This window comes from Nestor notabilis, unplaced genomic scaffold, assembly GCF_000696875.1.
Source record: "Nestor notabilis isolate BGI_N333 unplaced genomic scaffold, ASM69687v1 scaffold10120, whole genome shotgun sequence".
Lineage (NCBI taxonomy): Eukaryota > Metazoa > Chordata > Aves > Psittaciformes > Psittacidae > Nestor > Nestor notabilis.
In genome coordinates this window covers 74,862-91,454 of record NW_009909704.1, presented here as the reverse complement: position 1 = coordinate 91,454, position 16,593 = coordinate 74,862, and the positions used below count along the sequence as shown (strand labels likewise).

General features: G+C 36.2%; 1 protein-coding gene across 1 annotated transcript in view; it reads left to right on the top strand.

Annotated features, from left to right (window-relative positions):
• Positions 1–16,593, top strand: part of WDPCP (WD repeat containing planar cell polarity effector) — a gene marked incomplete at both ends in the record, with an annotated part of 92,299 nt that overhangs the window by 1,532 nt on the left and 74,174 nt on the right. The window contains 3 exons of the mRNA XM_010019161.1: positions 7,143–7,257; positions 10,948–11,081; positions 15,504–15,695. Coding sequence (XP_010017463.1) covers positions 7,143–7,257; positions 10,948–11,081; positions 15,504–15,695 — 441 coding nt within the window. The remainder of the gene's footprint in view (positions 1–7,142; positions 7,258–10,947; positions 11,082–15,503; positions 15,696–16,593) is intronic.

Sequence of the window (16,593 nt, the reverse complement as noted above, 5' to 3'; positions counted from 1 at the left end):
CCCCCCCCCCCCCCCCCCCGTTGTTATTGTTCTGATTAGGTAAGGAATTTGGTTAAGAAATACCGAGTCAATTAGCCACGTGTATTCATCTGCTTCCCAGTTTGCTGTCTCTTCATTTGCTTTCTCCACCCATTATCCCTCTATCATTTTCCTTCTCCTTCCACCTGTCTGCATCCACATGCATTTCTTACCAATACGTACTTTGAACAGTGAACTTCGTGCCAAAATTTTATCATCCTGCCTTTATAGTATAACACCTTTTATTCATTATAAATTCTGTTTAAAACCCTTTTTTTTTTTTTTTTGGTCATTTGGCATCCTCTAAATAGTTTCAAGCTTACATCAACAAAAAGGAGATAAATACATTTTTACTTATCTCTTGTACAAGATGGGAAAGAAAAGAGAGGGATCTTTTTATCTCAGTGTATTAGGTCTGGCTTTATATTGGATTGAATCATGTAAAGGGGTAGATTGATAAATTGAGTATTTTTAAGGGGTTTTTAGATGGCCTGTATAGCCAGAGTATAAATGATAGTATAGCTTCTAATATAGCCAGAGTTACAGATAAAAATCTTAGTCATTTCTCTGTCCTTAAATTCTGCTTTTGGTTTCTCAATCATAAAACATAATGGTTTCTTTTATATAACAATGGCTGATAATTGAAGTCTCCAACAGGGGTTAGAATGTTCTGCCAAAACAGTTGTGTTGTCCAACTTTGTCTTCCTGAAAATATAAACTCTCCAACAAATGAAAATGAAACAGAGAAAAATGAATGATTTGGGAGAGTCTAGAACACAAAAGCTGTCTTCTCTCAATTTCTGGTTGGGGTTTTTTTTTCTGCTGCTCATCTGTCTTAGAGCATTTCGCAGAAATATCTAGACTCTCCCTTTTGAAACAAATGTCCTGAAGCTTCTAGAAATGATGTACATTTATTGTTTGGTTCTAAGCGAGAGACTGTTTCAGCCATAAGTGTTTATCACGTAATGGTGTGATCTATGTCATAGCACTAATAGCGCATGCTGTTTTGGATGGATAGCAGCTGCTAGTGGGAAAATAACAGTCTGCATTTACATTAACTTTTAGGTGTACTAGAAAGCAACATAGCAGACAAACAGCATGGAGAGCATGTAGGGAATTACCCTGACTTGTAATTGTTAGTGATTTGGGCTAAATCTGAGTGTATTTAATTATAGTAGTAGGGGTTTTAGCTCTTTCTTTTTAGCATCAATACAATGTCAAATAAATTAATTTATAAAATTTAAAATATTTAACTGAACAACCTCAAAATTAGCTGAATCAGGAAGAGTTCCCTTTGTAATAACAATGTGCTATCAAAAAACTCGATGGCTGTTGTACATTTAGCAAGACAGAACAAATGGAAAAAAATCTGGAAGATGATACAATGTTAACAAGACTATAATTTAAGAGAGTAGTGTGATTTCCCTCAGACTGTGAAAAACAAGCACAGGACTGCAGGTAGTGTGCCTTCTGGAACCTACACATCACTTTTCCTAATCCCTCACTGCTTCCTCCAGCACTTCCAGCTTCTAACTAGCCCACAGGCAAAAATTGGGGGCTATAAATTTAAACATGCCTCTGCTAAAAATAAGTGTACTGTCATTTTAACCATTTGTGTGCAAATGACCAATTACACTTCATGCATATGCCTCAATGAAAACTCCAGCTAGTTTGCATGCAGATTATTTTGTCCATTGTATGAATATATTCTCAAAATTGGATTTCTGTATGAGTTTGCCTAGAACTACTGTAATGCTGGCCCAGCTTTTTACCTTTCATTTTATGCATCAGAATTTCTCCTATTACTTTTAATACAATCAGTGCATCAGGAGTTTCACATTTACTTCCTTGCCCATTTAAAAAAAAAGAAAATCCATTGACCTTTATTTTTGCAATCCTAAGTATACATTCCAGTACTACTTAGAGCTTCTAAAATAGATGGTGTGCCAGTTCGTGTAAACATAACCTAGACTGTACAGGGATTTTTGTCAAGGAGCTTGCTCTCCTATTTAAAAGAGCTTAGTTGAGCCCTAAAGGACTGAGGTCTTTTCTTTAGCTCTATTCCTGCTTGTTCCAGTAGGATCTGAACGCACACCATTTCTGTATCGTACTTCTGAATCCCAGCTTTGATGACCTGTGATGAGTTGCTGAAATAATCCTGTAATCTTCAGTTACTTGATGTCAAAGGAAAATAAATAGACCATAAAAGAAGCGTGATGAAAAAGAGACAAGAAGTCTTTATAATAAGATGCCACTGTGTTGTTCATAATTAAATAAACAATTTACTCCTTGGCTTTCCCTGCTGAGGAGTAATAACTTAAGGAGTTATTTTTATCAATATTTTTGAGTTTACTCATCTCAACTCTGGCTGGTTCCCTTCCTCTTGGTCTCCTTCTCTAATACTTTGGAACGCTTTTAAGTTTTGCCACAAAATCATGAAATCAGTACTATGAAATGATGCCATTGGTTCAGGTTTGGTTTTACAATACAAGGTAGTAAAAATTAATGAGAGCTAGCCAAAATATTTTGTGTCCAACTTTTTGTAGTTCTACATTTGCATTATGATGTAGAATTAAAAACACGCCAACACTGAATTATTTTATTGTATAAAAGCCAAGCACTAGCTGTGAATCATATCTGTTACCTGCTAATGAAAAAGATTTATATATTCTTTGCTGAATTACTTGGATTAAATTTTATTTGTGTTGCAATTTATGTATGTATGTGAATGGGTTTTATGTTACCATCATTGGCATACTTAGAACTGGATTCTGCATTGAGATACACACCGGTATTTGCTGACATGGCTTGTTGTATCAGCTATGATGCCCATAAGCAAGCTGATTTGGCAAGATGTGTGGTGACACACAGTCACACATCTCATATCAAAATCAAGACATTCTGGCTAGAATACATGAGACTCTGGTACCCATCATGAGTTACTAAGAGGAACACTACCCTCATTAAATTCTTTCGGTTGCTTTTGATCACAACCATTAATGTGTGGTTTTAGAGATTTGGAGCTAGAAGTACAAATGCATCGATTATTGTGAAACAGTAACGTGTAACAACAATAACTTCATCTGTAATAAGGCATGCAACAGTAATTATGGTAGGGTGGCTAAGAAAGCAATCTGGAATGAAGAGGTGGGGAAAAACCCTGGGAACCTGCTTGAACAAGAATTGCTTTGCAATTCTCTTCTTTTGCATATTCCTTTGTCGGTTGGGCTCTGTAAGGGAAAACAGTTTGCAGCAGTATTTTTTACAGGCATATTTTCATTCTTTTCCAATTTTAATCAGATAGAAGCAAATCCTGGCTTTGCTCTGCAGGTATCTTTTTAGGTAGAAGGGCTGATAAGCAGCTAAGCTGCATGAATGAGGAGTGAAGGGCTAAGGCTTCCGAGGATAAAGGAATCCACTTAAGTACATGCTTAAGTTCTGCTGGAGTCCACCAGTTATGAGCCTGTACTTAAGTGCTTTGCTTAATAAAAAGTAACTGAAATATGTATTGGAGCACTTTGCTGTTGGGGAAGGGCTGTCTTCCTGTGAGTATCCTCTGTTCCTCTTATGTCTTTCTTGCTCACTGGATAACCATTTTTGGCACACAAAGTACATAATTCCTTCTATCAAAGTCTTCACATTCAACTCTTCAGTAACACAGAAATTAAGTGGCCTTTCCATTCCAGCATGTAGAATGACCAGATGCCCAAACACATTACTCAAACAAGTAAAAGTTCAAAGCCTATGCCTGTTCTTCCAATAGGTATGAAATCATGGTTTTGTTTTGTTTAGGAACACCTTGAGACTGTTAGAGCTGTAGAGATGACTCTTCTGCTTTCTATTTTTCACATTGCAGTGCTTCAGTCTGAAAAATTTCTGATGTGTTTCATTATGGCACGTTTCTTTCCCTCATATCTGTTACGTGAAATGATTTTGTGCCTTATGTAAATACTGCCTCTTCCATTTGCTTATATTCCTTAGCAATGATGGGCAATTCCCTTGAGCAGTACTTTTTGGAGTTGGATCACTGCATATCTGTGTTCGAGCCAAGTTTGCAGTCTTCCCCATTTGCTTTATATTCATTCATGCTTATGATTGGACTGCTCCCATCTACCAAAATATGAGCTTAACTATGCAAGCTTATGTATAATAGCACCTAAATCTTATTATGTAACAGTCTTTGCATAGACTACATGGAAAGGAATTGAAATATTGATGTTTCAATTTGAGCATATACGTATTTTCTCTTTTACAGAATATTTTTGATGAAAGATAAAACAGAATCATAGAATCATTTAGGTTGGAAAAGACCCTTAAGATCATCGAGTCCAACCGTTCATCTAGCACTACAAAGTCCACCACTAAACCATGTCCCTCAGCACTGCATCTGCAGGTGTTTTTAATGCCTCCAGGGAGGGTGACTCAACCACGTCCCTGCTTTATTTAAATACCTGCTTGTACTTAATGGTAAACTTTAAGAACTATTTTTTTAAAAGCCCCTATTATAATCCAGTGTATTTTTAAAGGGAGGTAGAAGAAATACTGACCTTACATGGCCATACAGTGTGTAAAGTCTCTGATTTACTTTTTAAATTTAGACTGAAGTTCCTAGATGGAAGGACTTAGACCTGTGGAGCACAGGTGTATTAACAACCATGATAAGTTATTACAGGAAAAATGTAAGTTTTGCCCAAATATCTCAAGATTCTGTGGAGAATAATGGGAAAGAATGTTTTACTGTAAAAATAAAGAAGGAGGGAGTATAATGGGAGAAACAAGAAAAGCCATGGAAATGATATTATTTTTACCTGCTTTATGTCATTCTGTCATGCCATACTGATAGCATAGAGATCTATGAAATAGTGAAAATACGTAGCATTGGTTTAATGACTGGTCTCATAGACCTAAAACGAAGCACACCCATTACCACAGTATTTTGTATTTGTATAAATGTGTCGTCATCATACACTGGAGCAGTTTCCACAGATTCCTATTCTAGCTGTGTAACAGGTGTGATCTATGTCACTACCAGGAAATGAACATACAGGTATAAAGTGAATTTACACCTTGAAACATTTAAGAGTTAAATAATCCTAATGTTATTTCTTGCTCTCAAGCCAAGAGTTTGCAAGCATCTCTCTATGCAGCATAGATGGATGACATAGATTAGATGTCAGCAGAAGGACGAGCCTGTGGCCTCATACCATGACTCAGTCATTAAAGATCATTGACCATCTACAGATAAAAACACATTTTTTCCTGTGTTTCATCTCTTTTCCTTACCTGGATGGGTGGTATATGTCAGGTAAACTTAGAGGCTACAGACTTCTTCCAGATTAACTCCAGCTTGTTCTTTCCCTGCAAGGAAAGGAAACATGGAAACAACCTGCCATTGCAGTAGCTTTTTCTGAGAGAAGAAAGTTCCCAAAGGTGTTGTGGAAGACACAAGTTGTAGAGTTTCTTCATTGACTGCACCAGCTCTCTTGTTCGCATATAACACTGAAGGATTTGGGGTGTTTTATCTGGCAGGATGATACTCATTCAGAACTTTAGAACTGATCTTTGCAGAGTATTTATGTAATTTTGCTTGATCATTGCTTGTGTGTTTGTCAACCTCTGAGTTTCAGCCATCACTTTTTCACTGAAGAACTAGGTTCTTCAGACAATTATGATTAGTAATAGGACAAGGGGTAATGGGTTCAGACTTAAACAGGGGACATTTAGGTTAGATAAAAGGAAGTTTGAAAATAAATTCTAGTGGTGTCTGAAATAGAAACAAAAAATAACTGTGATAGGAAATAACTTTTTTAAGAACAAATGGTCATTCCCCATTCCCACCAAAATCTAATTAGGCATTTGTTTGATAAACATATATAGTCAGTATTTCAATATTCCCTGTCATGTCAGATGTCCTTTAAGGTTTTGTCCTAGTAAAAATGTTAGACACAGTTACACTTATGCAGCTTTTATTACAATCTTTCAAAGCTTCAATTTATACCTATGTTGAAGTTAGATTAGATAAAATCACAATTTATTTCCAACTTGATAATTTTAAGTCCAGCAAGGTTTGACTACAGTTAGAAACATAGAATCAAAGAATGGTTTGGGTTGGAAAGGACCTAAAGATCCTTTCCCTGCCATTGGCAGGGACACCTTCCGCTAGACCAGGTTGCTCAAAGCCCTGTCTGGCCTGTCCTGGAACAATTCCAGGGATGGGGCAGCCACAGCTTCTCTGCAACCTGTGCCAGCACCTCCCCACCCTCATAGTGAACAATTTCTTCTAATCTAAAGTCTCCCCTCTTCCAGTTTAAATCCATTCCCCCTTGTCCTGTCACTTCTTGCTTTTATAAAAAGTCCCTCTCCAGATTTCTTGTAGGACCCCTTTGGTTTTGCAAGACTGTTACAAGGTCTCCCCAGAGCCTTCTCTTCTCCAGGCTGAACAACCCTAGCTCTCTCAGCCGGTCTTCACAGGACAGAACTAGATTATTGAGAAAACAGTATCTCTCTAATAAAGCTTTTTGTATAGCCCTGCTACTGGAGAAACTTCGCAAAGTGAGATCAACTCACAATAGAGCAGGGAGTTCTATGGGGTTTATTTTTTTTTCACTGTGAGAGCACCATTATTTAAGTTAAACAATATATGAATGATCAGAAATAGCAAGGATAGCAAAAAAGGTGCTGGTTTTAATTTGTGATAATAATGTAAAATTCCATGAAGATAAACTTTATATGGTTTTTGATGCAGGCTGTGCAGTTAGTTTATATGAAAAAACCAGGTTCGTGGATGGTGGATTAGCATCATCCCTGTACTCCTTCAAGACAGAATTTTGATCTCCATTTTCAACAAACTAATTTAGTACATTTGGAGAATTAGCATGCATTTTCTTCAAGTGTTCAGCAGTTGTAATTCTTGCACCTGTATAATTCAGTGTTGTATTACATCTCTCTCTTTCATTGAAAAAGCTTTCAAAGTCATTATAAGACACCTTCACATCAACAATAAGTCTTTTTTGTAATTTTGAAAATTAGATTACTGCGTAATGGACAGCTGCTAATATGTACCTTGGAACATTTCACTTTATTAATGATTCTTGATGTCTTGTTTTCTTGCTATTTGGATTTAGCTCCTCTTTCACTCAGGTATACTGGTGTCCCTAAGCCTTTCTGGGCCACAGCTGGAGAAAGTGGTGATTGACAGGACCCTGGTGGGGAAGCTCATCTCCAACACCATCAGTGATGGTAATTACAGCCGCGTGCAAATCAATTGCCTACATTAACAATAGAGTAGAAAAACAGTATGTCAACAGGTAGACTAATTATTGCCACTGGGGACTTGCAAACACAACAAGTAATTGCATGTAATGCCATAGTTACAAGCCTCAGGACTAAAAGCACTTTAAGAATAATATTTAACATCAAAGTTTTAGGCTTGTCAAATACTGAATGAGTTTCTAAAATTCAGTTTCTTACACATTTTAATCACTGTGAACATGCCATTTGAACTTGTCATGCTTATTCCATAAGTGGGAAAATGGGACAGAACCAAACATTAGCCAAGATTAACCATGGATAGTTATTATTAAGGTATTTAATTACTAAAAAAGGCTGGATAACATTAGTTGTATGGAGGTGTTCTGATTTAGTTTATGGATTTCCAGAATCTCAGTATTGTTATTAACTAGTGACTGCTAAAAATAAAGTTTTAGTTTAGGGCAGAAGAAAACTTATGAAAATGTACCTTTTTTCAACAGCTTAATAATATGAGTGTAGCTTTTTCAGTGCGTCTCTACAGGGCTCCACTGAGAATTAAACCAGGTATCTTGGCAATGCATGATCCAGAATATGGAATTTCAATGACAGCCAAATTATGTGGGCATTATCTTCCAAATTCTTAACAAATAAACACAAATTACATGCTTTTAATAAGAATATATGCTATCTTAACTTTGATCTTTTATAATTTACTTTCTTCAGGCATCTATTGAATGTGGGTCTGGTTATTTAAGAAACCTGCAATACTGTGTCCCTCTGATGTTATCAATGTTTTGTAGTCTTGAAAATTAACTTTAATATAACAATTTTAGTAGAATCTTTATTAACAAAAATTTAACCCTAACATCTTTTTTTTTTATCAACTAATAGCATAGAACACATTCGATGTCTCAATTCCTGTTTTTCACTCTTCACCTAAATTACTAGACTATTAATTCCATCTCAGATTTTCTGCCCTCTGTTTCCAGAGGGAGGATTTCATACTTCCAGGTGACAAAATGTAGGAAAGCATGGAAGCTAAGATTATACCCAAATTGAAGTTGTTTGTAGAGCTTAGAATACTCTTTTTAAAGAAATAATAAATAATACATAATTAAATTATACTTCTTTTGACTTACGTTGGCTTAATGTGTCATAAAAACACAAATATTAAAAAAAATGCTAAGAAAGCTTTCAACTAAAACAATTATAAAGCAACAAATATGCTTTCCTACAGTTATACCACTCAAATTTCTATAAATAACATTACAGAATGGTTTATCTTTATTTTCACTTATTCAGTAATTTCTTAAATTATGAATAAGCTCTCTCTGTTTGGTAATACCCAAAGTAAAATACCTTGGTAATACCCAAGGTGAAATAGAACTGCTTCTGTTCAGTAAAGGCAAAACCCCCAACAACAGTCATTGCAATATATTTTTTCTTTTCATGAACAATAAAAGAAGATACTTTTGTCACCCATGCAAATAGTGCTCAAAATACAGATTTTTAAACTGAACTATGCTTATGTGGGAACTACAACAAAATGTGGTCCTCAAATAAATTAACTTTAATCGAACATAATTGCACATCTTTCCAAATTTATGTTGGAATTAGGGTTGTGATTATAAAGTTGGCTAAAATAAATTCAATATTTAATACAAAATGTCTGCTTAAAAATAGTAGTTCTTATTTTAGTAAGTGTGTATACGTTGAAATGGGTAGGGATTACAATCTGCCAAAATCACTTATGACATGTAATTCTAACTCGAGTAGCATGTCCTCTTTACATTTGGAATAAAGGTCAGAGTGTGTGTACAAAATACAGAATTGAGGTTTCATTTATAATCCTCCTGTCTCTAATAAAGTCATCCTAATTTTTATTATTTATGGGCTAAATTAAAAAAATAATTTAATTAGAAATTCTAGAAAAAATTGCTGTCCTAAAAGAAACAGTATTTCTCATTTTCTGAATTGTTTTGTGGCACTGAGGTCCTGCAGTACTAGTATTTAAAATGTTAACTACACTGCCTGCCTTTTTAGGGTAACCTGACGGCAGTATATGGGTCCTCTCTGAATAATGGTCTAACTATGCCCATAGCTCTATTCATGTCTATCTAGTCTCCACTCCTGCCCAGGACAACCACGGATACTGAAAATCAAGGCACTGCTAGTCTCATTCACACCTGCCCAGGGATCTTTGAATCCCGCTTTCTTCCTTTCAACCAAAACAAATTTCAGAAGCAGCTGAGGTGTGCTGTAGGTCATCTTTAATGTAAACTATTTCTGTGAGGATATCAAAATATTTTAACTGTAAGTATTGAGGATACCATATTTGGTGGCTTTGGATTTTCATGTGTGTTTAGGATCTCAGTTATAGCTTCTAACTCACTATCTCAGATACTTTACCACAATTTCTTTTATTCTTTCTTTAATTTTTTATGCTAGTGTTAATGTTACATTTCAAAGGTAATTATTTGACATTAAACTTTACCCTTTAGCATTTGCATACCAGAATCTTCAGAGCTGTGCCAGTACATGACTGTTAGAAATTGCAACTGGTTGTAAATCAGCCGAAATCAAAGCAAAGCTGAGTAGCAAGTTTTCAATGCCTGTATGTAAGACTAAACTGTCAATCTACTCAAGGATATGTAAAATACATTCAAGAATCTAGGATATTAATCACAAATGCTTTTGTGTTTGTTTTGCAGTGGTGGTTGTTTTTAAATCTGTTTCCACTTACTTGACATTTTGCTTTCAGGGGAGGTTTCTCAGTTTACCAGCTTGCTAGCTGTACTTAAACCTGATTCTCATTAATAATTCTTCAACGACCTAGTGCTGGTAGCCCTGATGACTCACTTCATTCTCAGACATCTCTAAATGCAGGCCTGATATTGCTTGCATTAAATGCAGGCATAATACTGCTTGAATGACTGGATAACACTTGGGAAAAAATCCTAGATAATATTGTCTAATTAATTTTCATTGTCAAATTAGTTAATCTCTTTTATATTGAACTATTTTGGTGTAGCATCCCCTTCTGAACAGCAGGGATTCCACTGCACTTTTCCACACTCCAAGGGAGTCTGTTCCATCTTGGTTTCCTGCATTGTTTGGATACCTCCATGTGAGGCTTTCAGCAAATTCATAACCCTTCTGAAGCATAATCCTGTAATCCTGTATGTAACAGCCTCTTTGGTGTCTGCAGCAGCACCTGGAACCTTATGATGTCAAAATACGAGATACACCTCAAGTACTAATTTGCATTTATCATCTTTAACAGAAGTTATGCTCTGTATGGTGCATTTCTGACATACTGGTGGGTGTTACCAAAAGAAGAATAAAAAAACCACCCGAACATTGAAAGCTGAACCAAGATGAAAATTAATGCGGAAGGGCATAAAACGTATATTTGAATGTAGTGGTAACTTGATATGAGATAATTTATTCATTTTGATGTAATCGGAGTACTCCCTAGGCTTTATTTCTCATTTCCAAGAAGGTCCTGGCAGGATGACACATTGATGTCTTTTAGGAGATTACAAAGGCTTCAGTGTAATATTTAAGACACTGTCTTGAAAAAATTGCTTTTTGCAATGTCTCAGTGGAGGGTTTGGTAATTTGTTTTGTTACTAGAAACAGGTATGACAGTGGTGACAATTTTTATTTGTTTTTCAGCGGTTCTTACAGACAGTTTCATCATCTTGTCGTTTGAGGACCATAACCAGCTCTGTTTTATTCAGTTTACAAAGAAAATGGATTCATCGGATGTAAACAAAAGACTGGAAAAGCTCTCTTGTTTGGACTTCAAGGTATTGCTGTCAGTGGTGACTGTAAATACTGCAGTAACTTTACAATCACAAACCTTCCTGTAACTGACCAGAACAGCTTAAATTCTAAAAATGGCAGGTATTGAAAAGTCAAAAAAAATTACATGGCATTCGGAGTTAATGAGTTAAAATACTGTGCCAAGAGGGATCCAATTTTCTACTGTATTTAGGTTAAGGGCTCAGACACACCATTGAGTTAGCCCTGCTTAACAGATTACCTTGTGTCAGTTGAGCAGCAGTAACTGACCTTTTGCACATTCTCAGCATCTAACAAGCATGAAGCAAAATCTGTAATGGTAAACCTCAGTGTAAAAGATTTAAGCTAATGTGTTTTACCTCTTGTTTGCTGTGGGCTAAAAACACATGCATGGTCAATTACTATGGCTCAGCTGATATACACAAACTCATGAAGCTATGATAATTCAGTCATCTGTATGAGCTCCAAGACTGTTGTAATTCTTTGCAGAAATCTTAATTTTCCCTCTAGTTACAGTAATCGTATTGTTGTGAGAGTTGGTTTTACAATTAAGCCACTGAAGAAGATACAGAAGCTGACTTTCTCACCACTGACAAACTATGTATGTGACCTTAGGCAAGTGACTGGGTGCCTCTGTACCTCAATTCACTACTTACACAGTGAAGATTAAAATACTCCTTTTTTCCAGCCCTTTATGTATGGGTGTGTCAGTCACAGCAGTAGCTGAAAAACACTCTAGAGATAGCTGAGCTGCCTTTAAACTAGCTAGTTTGGCTCTCAGTACAACCAGCTCATCTCAAGCTGAATTACACTGTGTCTTGGATGGTTCGGGCTGTGTAGACATAACTTATTTCGACCATAACCTCTTTGGCATCAGGGCAGTGGCTGACCTTAGGTGGAATTGCTTGGCACTATGAAATACGAAAAATATGAAAATATGAAAAAATAATCGGCCAAAGGCAATTAACTTTGAACAGGCAGAGTGTGAAAGGAGTTGCATCCAATTCGCTGCAAGAATGAAGCAGAGGCAAGCCTTCACCCAAGACAGGTAGAAAGATGTAGTGAGCTAAAGAGAAAGTTTCTATTTATTTCAGACTGGATAAATGTTAAAGAAAACAATCTTGTGCTAGCAAATAGCAAATATATTTCCCTTGACAACCCCTCAGTAATTTGCTTCCTTACATAAGGGAGTTTGCATCTGCAAGGCAGGCTTTTTAAGGATGTGTTTAATTTAAGTTTTGCCATAATACGTTTTAACTTGCTTGGTAGAAATACTTTCTGCTAGGATGAATATCTAATACATTTTTCCAGGCTGTTTCAGTTCAGGGCCTCTTTTCAGCAATGACTTGTGTTTGCTAGATTGATCCAACCTCTATAACGTGGATTTGAGACAGTTCACTGTTCACCAGGAACTGAGCTGATACGTAGTTTACTTTAAAATGATGTGCACTTGCGCCTGGTCTATGGTGTTTGTTAAGGTTGTGCTTTATAAGCAAGTATGGTCTGTGGTGTGGGTTGGTTTTTTGATAGCACGAAACTTCAGTGAAGAAGCTGTGGTGAGCTGGAAACTGCCTTCATCATTTAACTGTGAGGGCCATAGCTTCTTAAGTTTTGTAGGAAAATTCTTTTTCTAAGAAAATGTATTTTCCTTCTGAGCATTGCTGGGCATTTTGGATCTATGGTTATGGCATTTTTTGCTTGGGAAATAAGGAAAGCCTAATCCATAGAAAACTTCTGCTCCAGGAAACCAGAAATATCTGCCGCACTCCTTAATAGGGTTGTTATGTTCAGTTCTTTGCTGACACAGCTGAGCTTCTCAAAATGCCTCCATGTTCAGTGTTAACTTTGCTTTCTCTTGAAATCAGTGGGAATCACTATGGATTATTTCTTTGCCAGCCAAAAAAAGGCATTTGCATTTTTTAATTGAATGTTCTTTTGTGTGAGGCTTGTTGGTTAGGCAGCTAAATATAATTTTTATTATCTTCAGAATTGCACCAGTGTGTGCCAGCAGGAACTATTATTCACTACTGCAATAATAGTATGTCAGCTCTCTGCGTTGGAGTTCTTCATGGCTGATTTTGGTCAAACTTGTAAGCTAAAAGAGCAGACGCAGTCAACACTGGTGTTGTTATCAATAGTAACAAAAGAAGCAAAAGATGGTCCCCAGTAGCAAATGTGCAAACTTGTAACTGCATGCATTAGGAAAAAAACAGTTCCTTAGTGGTTTTGGTTTTTTTTTCCAAGAGAAATTTAATTAAAAGCTAACTTGCATTGGTATAGAACTGCCACAGGATTAAAATCTGGAGCTGAGATTCAGGAAATTTGAGTGTAGCCTTCATTTCTGCCTCTGACTTTTGGTGTAACCCTGAGAATGTACGCAGTATTTGGGTTTAAATTCCCATTTCTAAAATGAGGAGAATGCTTGCTTACAATCATATGTAATGATATGATTAAATTTCTGTCATATAACATTCTAATTTCTTTGATACCTGCACAGAAGCAACACCACATTGTTCAGTGTCCAGCCTCATAGTGGACTAAATTGGCAAGGAACGCCAGGCAGTACTGGACTGCCAGAGCGCTATTAATAATACGAACAAGTCAACCATGCTTTCCTCCTCACAGTTTGATGTTTATCCAAAAGCTGGGGGGTTTTTTTTACATAATACATACCTAAATGAAAGAATTATTTTCTCCATCCTTGTCCTTTCTAAGTGATACCACCTTGGATTTTATTTACACCTTGAAAAAATAGAGGAAGACTTAGAATAACAACAGTCTTGAAGACCAGCAAAATATAAAAACAACTGTTATTATTTGCCTTTTCTCAGTGGCATTAGTCCATGTTTGAAAGTGCCATGTCTAATGCAAGACATGAAGGTTTATGAAAGATTTTTGGCTGTTGTTACATGTGAAATTGTTATGAGCAATTAACACTGCAATACAGGACTTGTTAATATCTGTGAAAGATTTTGTGGTTTTCCACCCTAATAAATGCATGTTGTCACCAAATCAAGTATTTATATATAGTTTTAATTCAAATATCAGCTACCTGTTAACTTTGATGTATGTTTTATCTTTACAATTCTATGTATTTTGACAAGTAAACCACAGGCTATTCTGGTAATATTGACCTTTTGCAAGTTTTTTCCATCTGTGGTTTTTTAATCCATTTCAATTTACTGAAGGATGAGACAGTACAAGGAGTTAAATGTTTACCATGAGAGAACAACATTGGTAATTACTTTGATTTCAGTTCCTTTTGATGTGTATTCAGGGGATGAAGAGGTCAATAATATTATGACCATGCAAATAGAAAAGGGTTCTTTTTGACCATATAAAAAACAGCAAAGGATTATTAAAGCATTAACCTTGATTTTAATGGCCTTGGTTGAGTGGTGAGATCACAATTTGGATGAGCCTGATTATTTACTAAATACAATACATAAATGCAACGGGTTCTTAACACCCATTGCACTCTGGCATTATCGCATTACTGCCATCCTTTGTTGCCTTGCAGACAGGAATATGAAAGCAATCTGTCATGTAGTGAGACTGGCTCCAGAAGCATTTCTCTGATAAGAAGACCCCCTGCCCTTTGCTAGTGTCTGGTCCAGTAGGCTTAGCCATGCGCTTAATCCCCAGAAAGTGGTTCGATTATTGCTGACCAGCAATGGCAAGATAGTTTTTTTTCCCCTAGCTATCAACCTTCCATTAATTCCTTAAGCAGAAATGCAGTGCAATCTATATTTCCTTGGCATGTGTCACCCAGATGGTGCACTGCTCATGTTTTCAAATAACCATGCTCCAAAATAACAGAGTTTGAATAATAAATTCCACAAATCCTTCCTGAGAAAGAGGCACAATTCTCAAGAGCTGCATAAACTTTACGCATGATGCTGTAGCTCATCCACATTATGCAGAAAAGTATATATTCTCTTGCAAAGCCGATGTTTGTATCCGGATTCCTTAATTTAGGGAGGAAAAAGAAAGATATATGTTTGCTCAAATACTGTAGAATATATTTAATATTTGATTATGTCTTAAACACTAGCCTTAGCTCCCTGGTCAGCTTTGCAGAACTTGTCATTTAATATGGCTAAGCTTAAATCCTGTGTGTAGGTCGATGCTGTCAAGCAACCATGACTGTACATTTTGGTATTGATTGGAGTCATTGCAGTAAATTCCTTCTTAACTCACATTCCTTTCCTTCCCAATCCCCTCCCCACAGATAAAAATGTGAGCATGTCTTTTTCTGTCTGAAGGGATATTTTTTACATTTACAGACAGCCTATATGAAGATATATGTATGCAGCCCTCTGTATATATATACATTCTTTTCCACACATCCAAACTAAATGCTCCCAATTGAGCCTACTATGTTATTTTATCACCTCAAATATTTCCTGCATTTTTTCTTCCATCAGGTTTCTTATATTGATACATTTGGACCAGAAGGTAGAAGGATGAAACGTCACCTGGCAATAAACTCTGTGCAAGATACGGTCATTTGCTGGTGGTCAGCAACTAGTGATGGAGCATGGCCTTGGTCTCCTATTTCCTGTGAGAGGGATAGAGCCAACCTATTGCTATTAGGTTGTGCACATGGCAAATTGGAGGTAAAGTGCTGAACTCTTGTTACATGATTTTTCAGATTTGCTGAAGAAATTTGACTTAAATGCGTAATCAGGTAGATATAAAGGACAGATATGACAAAAACATAAGAAAGGAAGATCAGCCATTCTAATCTTAAAAGCAAAGGTGCGTAATTTAATGAAAAAAAGTACTTCATTACTTCATTTAGTATGTTTGCTATTTTCACATCAAAACTGTCAATCTGAGCAATGTAGCAAGGAAGTTAAGTCTTTATAATGGAATATCTAATGGAGCTGCTAACACTGAAAATAGAAATATCATAGTACCACTAGAAAGCTCTAATCTGAGTTAGAAACTGGCTGTTGCATGCTTGTCTAGTGCAATTATTTTATGTCGTATGCAGTGCTAACTGATAGGCATTTCACATCTATTTTAAGTGTTCTGTTACAAAATTTTAGCTACACTGAGATGCTGCTTAAATTGTTGCTATAAGTACTGATCAAATCAGGGACCATTTTTTTCTTAAAGAAAAAGTAAAAATTCCCCATCTACAGGTGGGAATGTGAGCTACAAGTTAGAACCAGGCTCAAGCTGACTCTCTTCCTGGCACTTGCTTAGCTTACCATTTTAGGCAGAAGTTTCCATTAAATCTAATTCATTTCTATTTCATTTATTTAAGAATATTTTAATCCAGTTTCTTATATTAGGTAAAAACTCTGAAAAGAACTGGAGCCTGAACTTAAAATGTGAAAGCTGTTCTAGACTATCATCTTGTATAGGTGCTCCTGTATTTGGAGTTTTATTTTCAGTTTAGCTTAAGACACCACTAAGATGAACTAAAAAGGCACTGACTGTGGGAGAAGAGCACAAACCTGAGGATCAGCGGTGCAATAGCTGTTCTGGAGTAGCTATTACAGGATA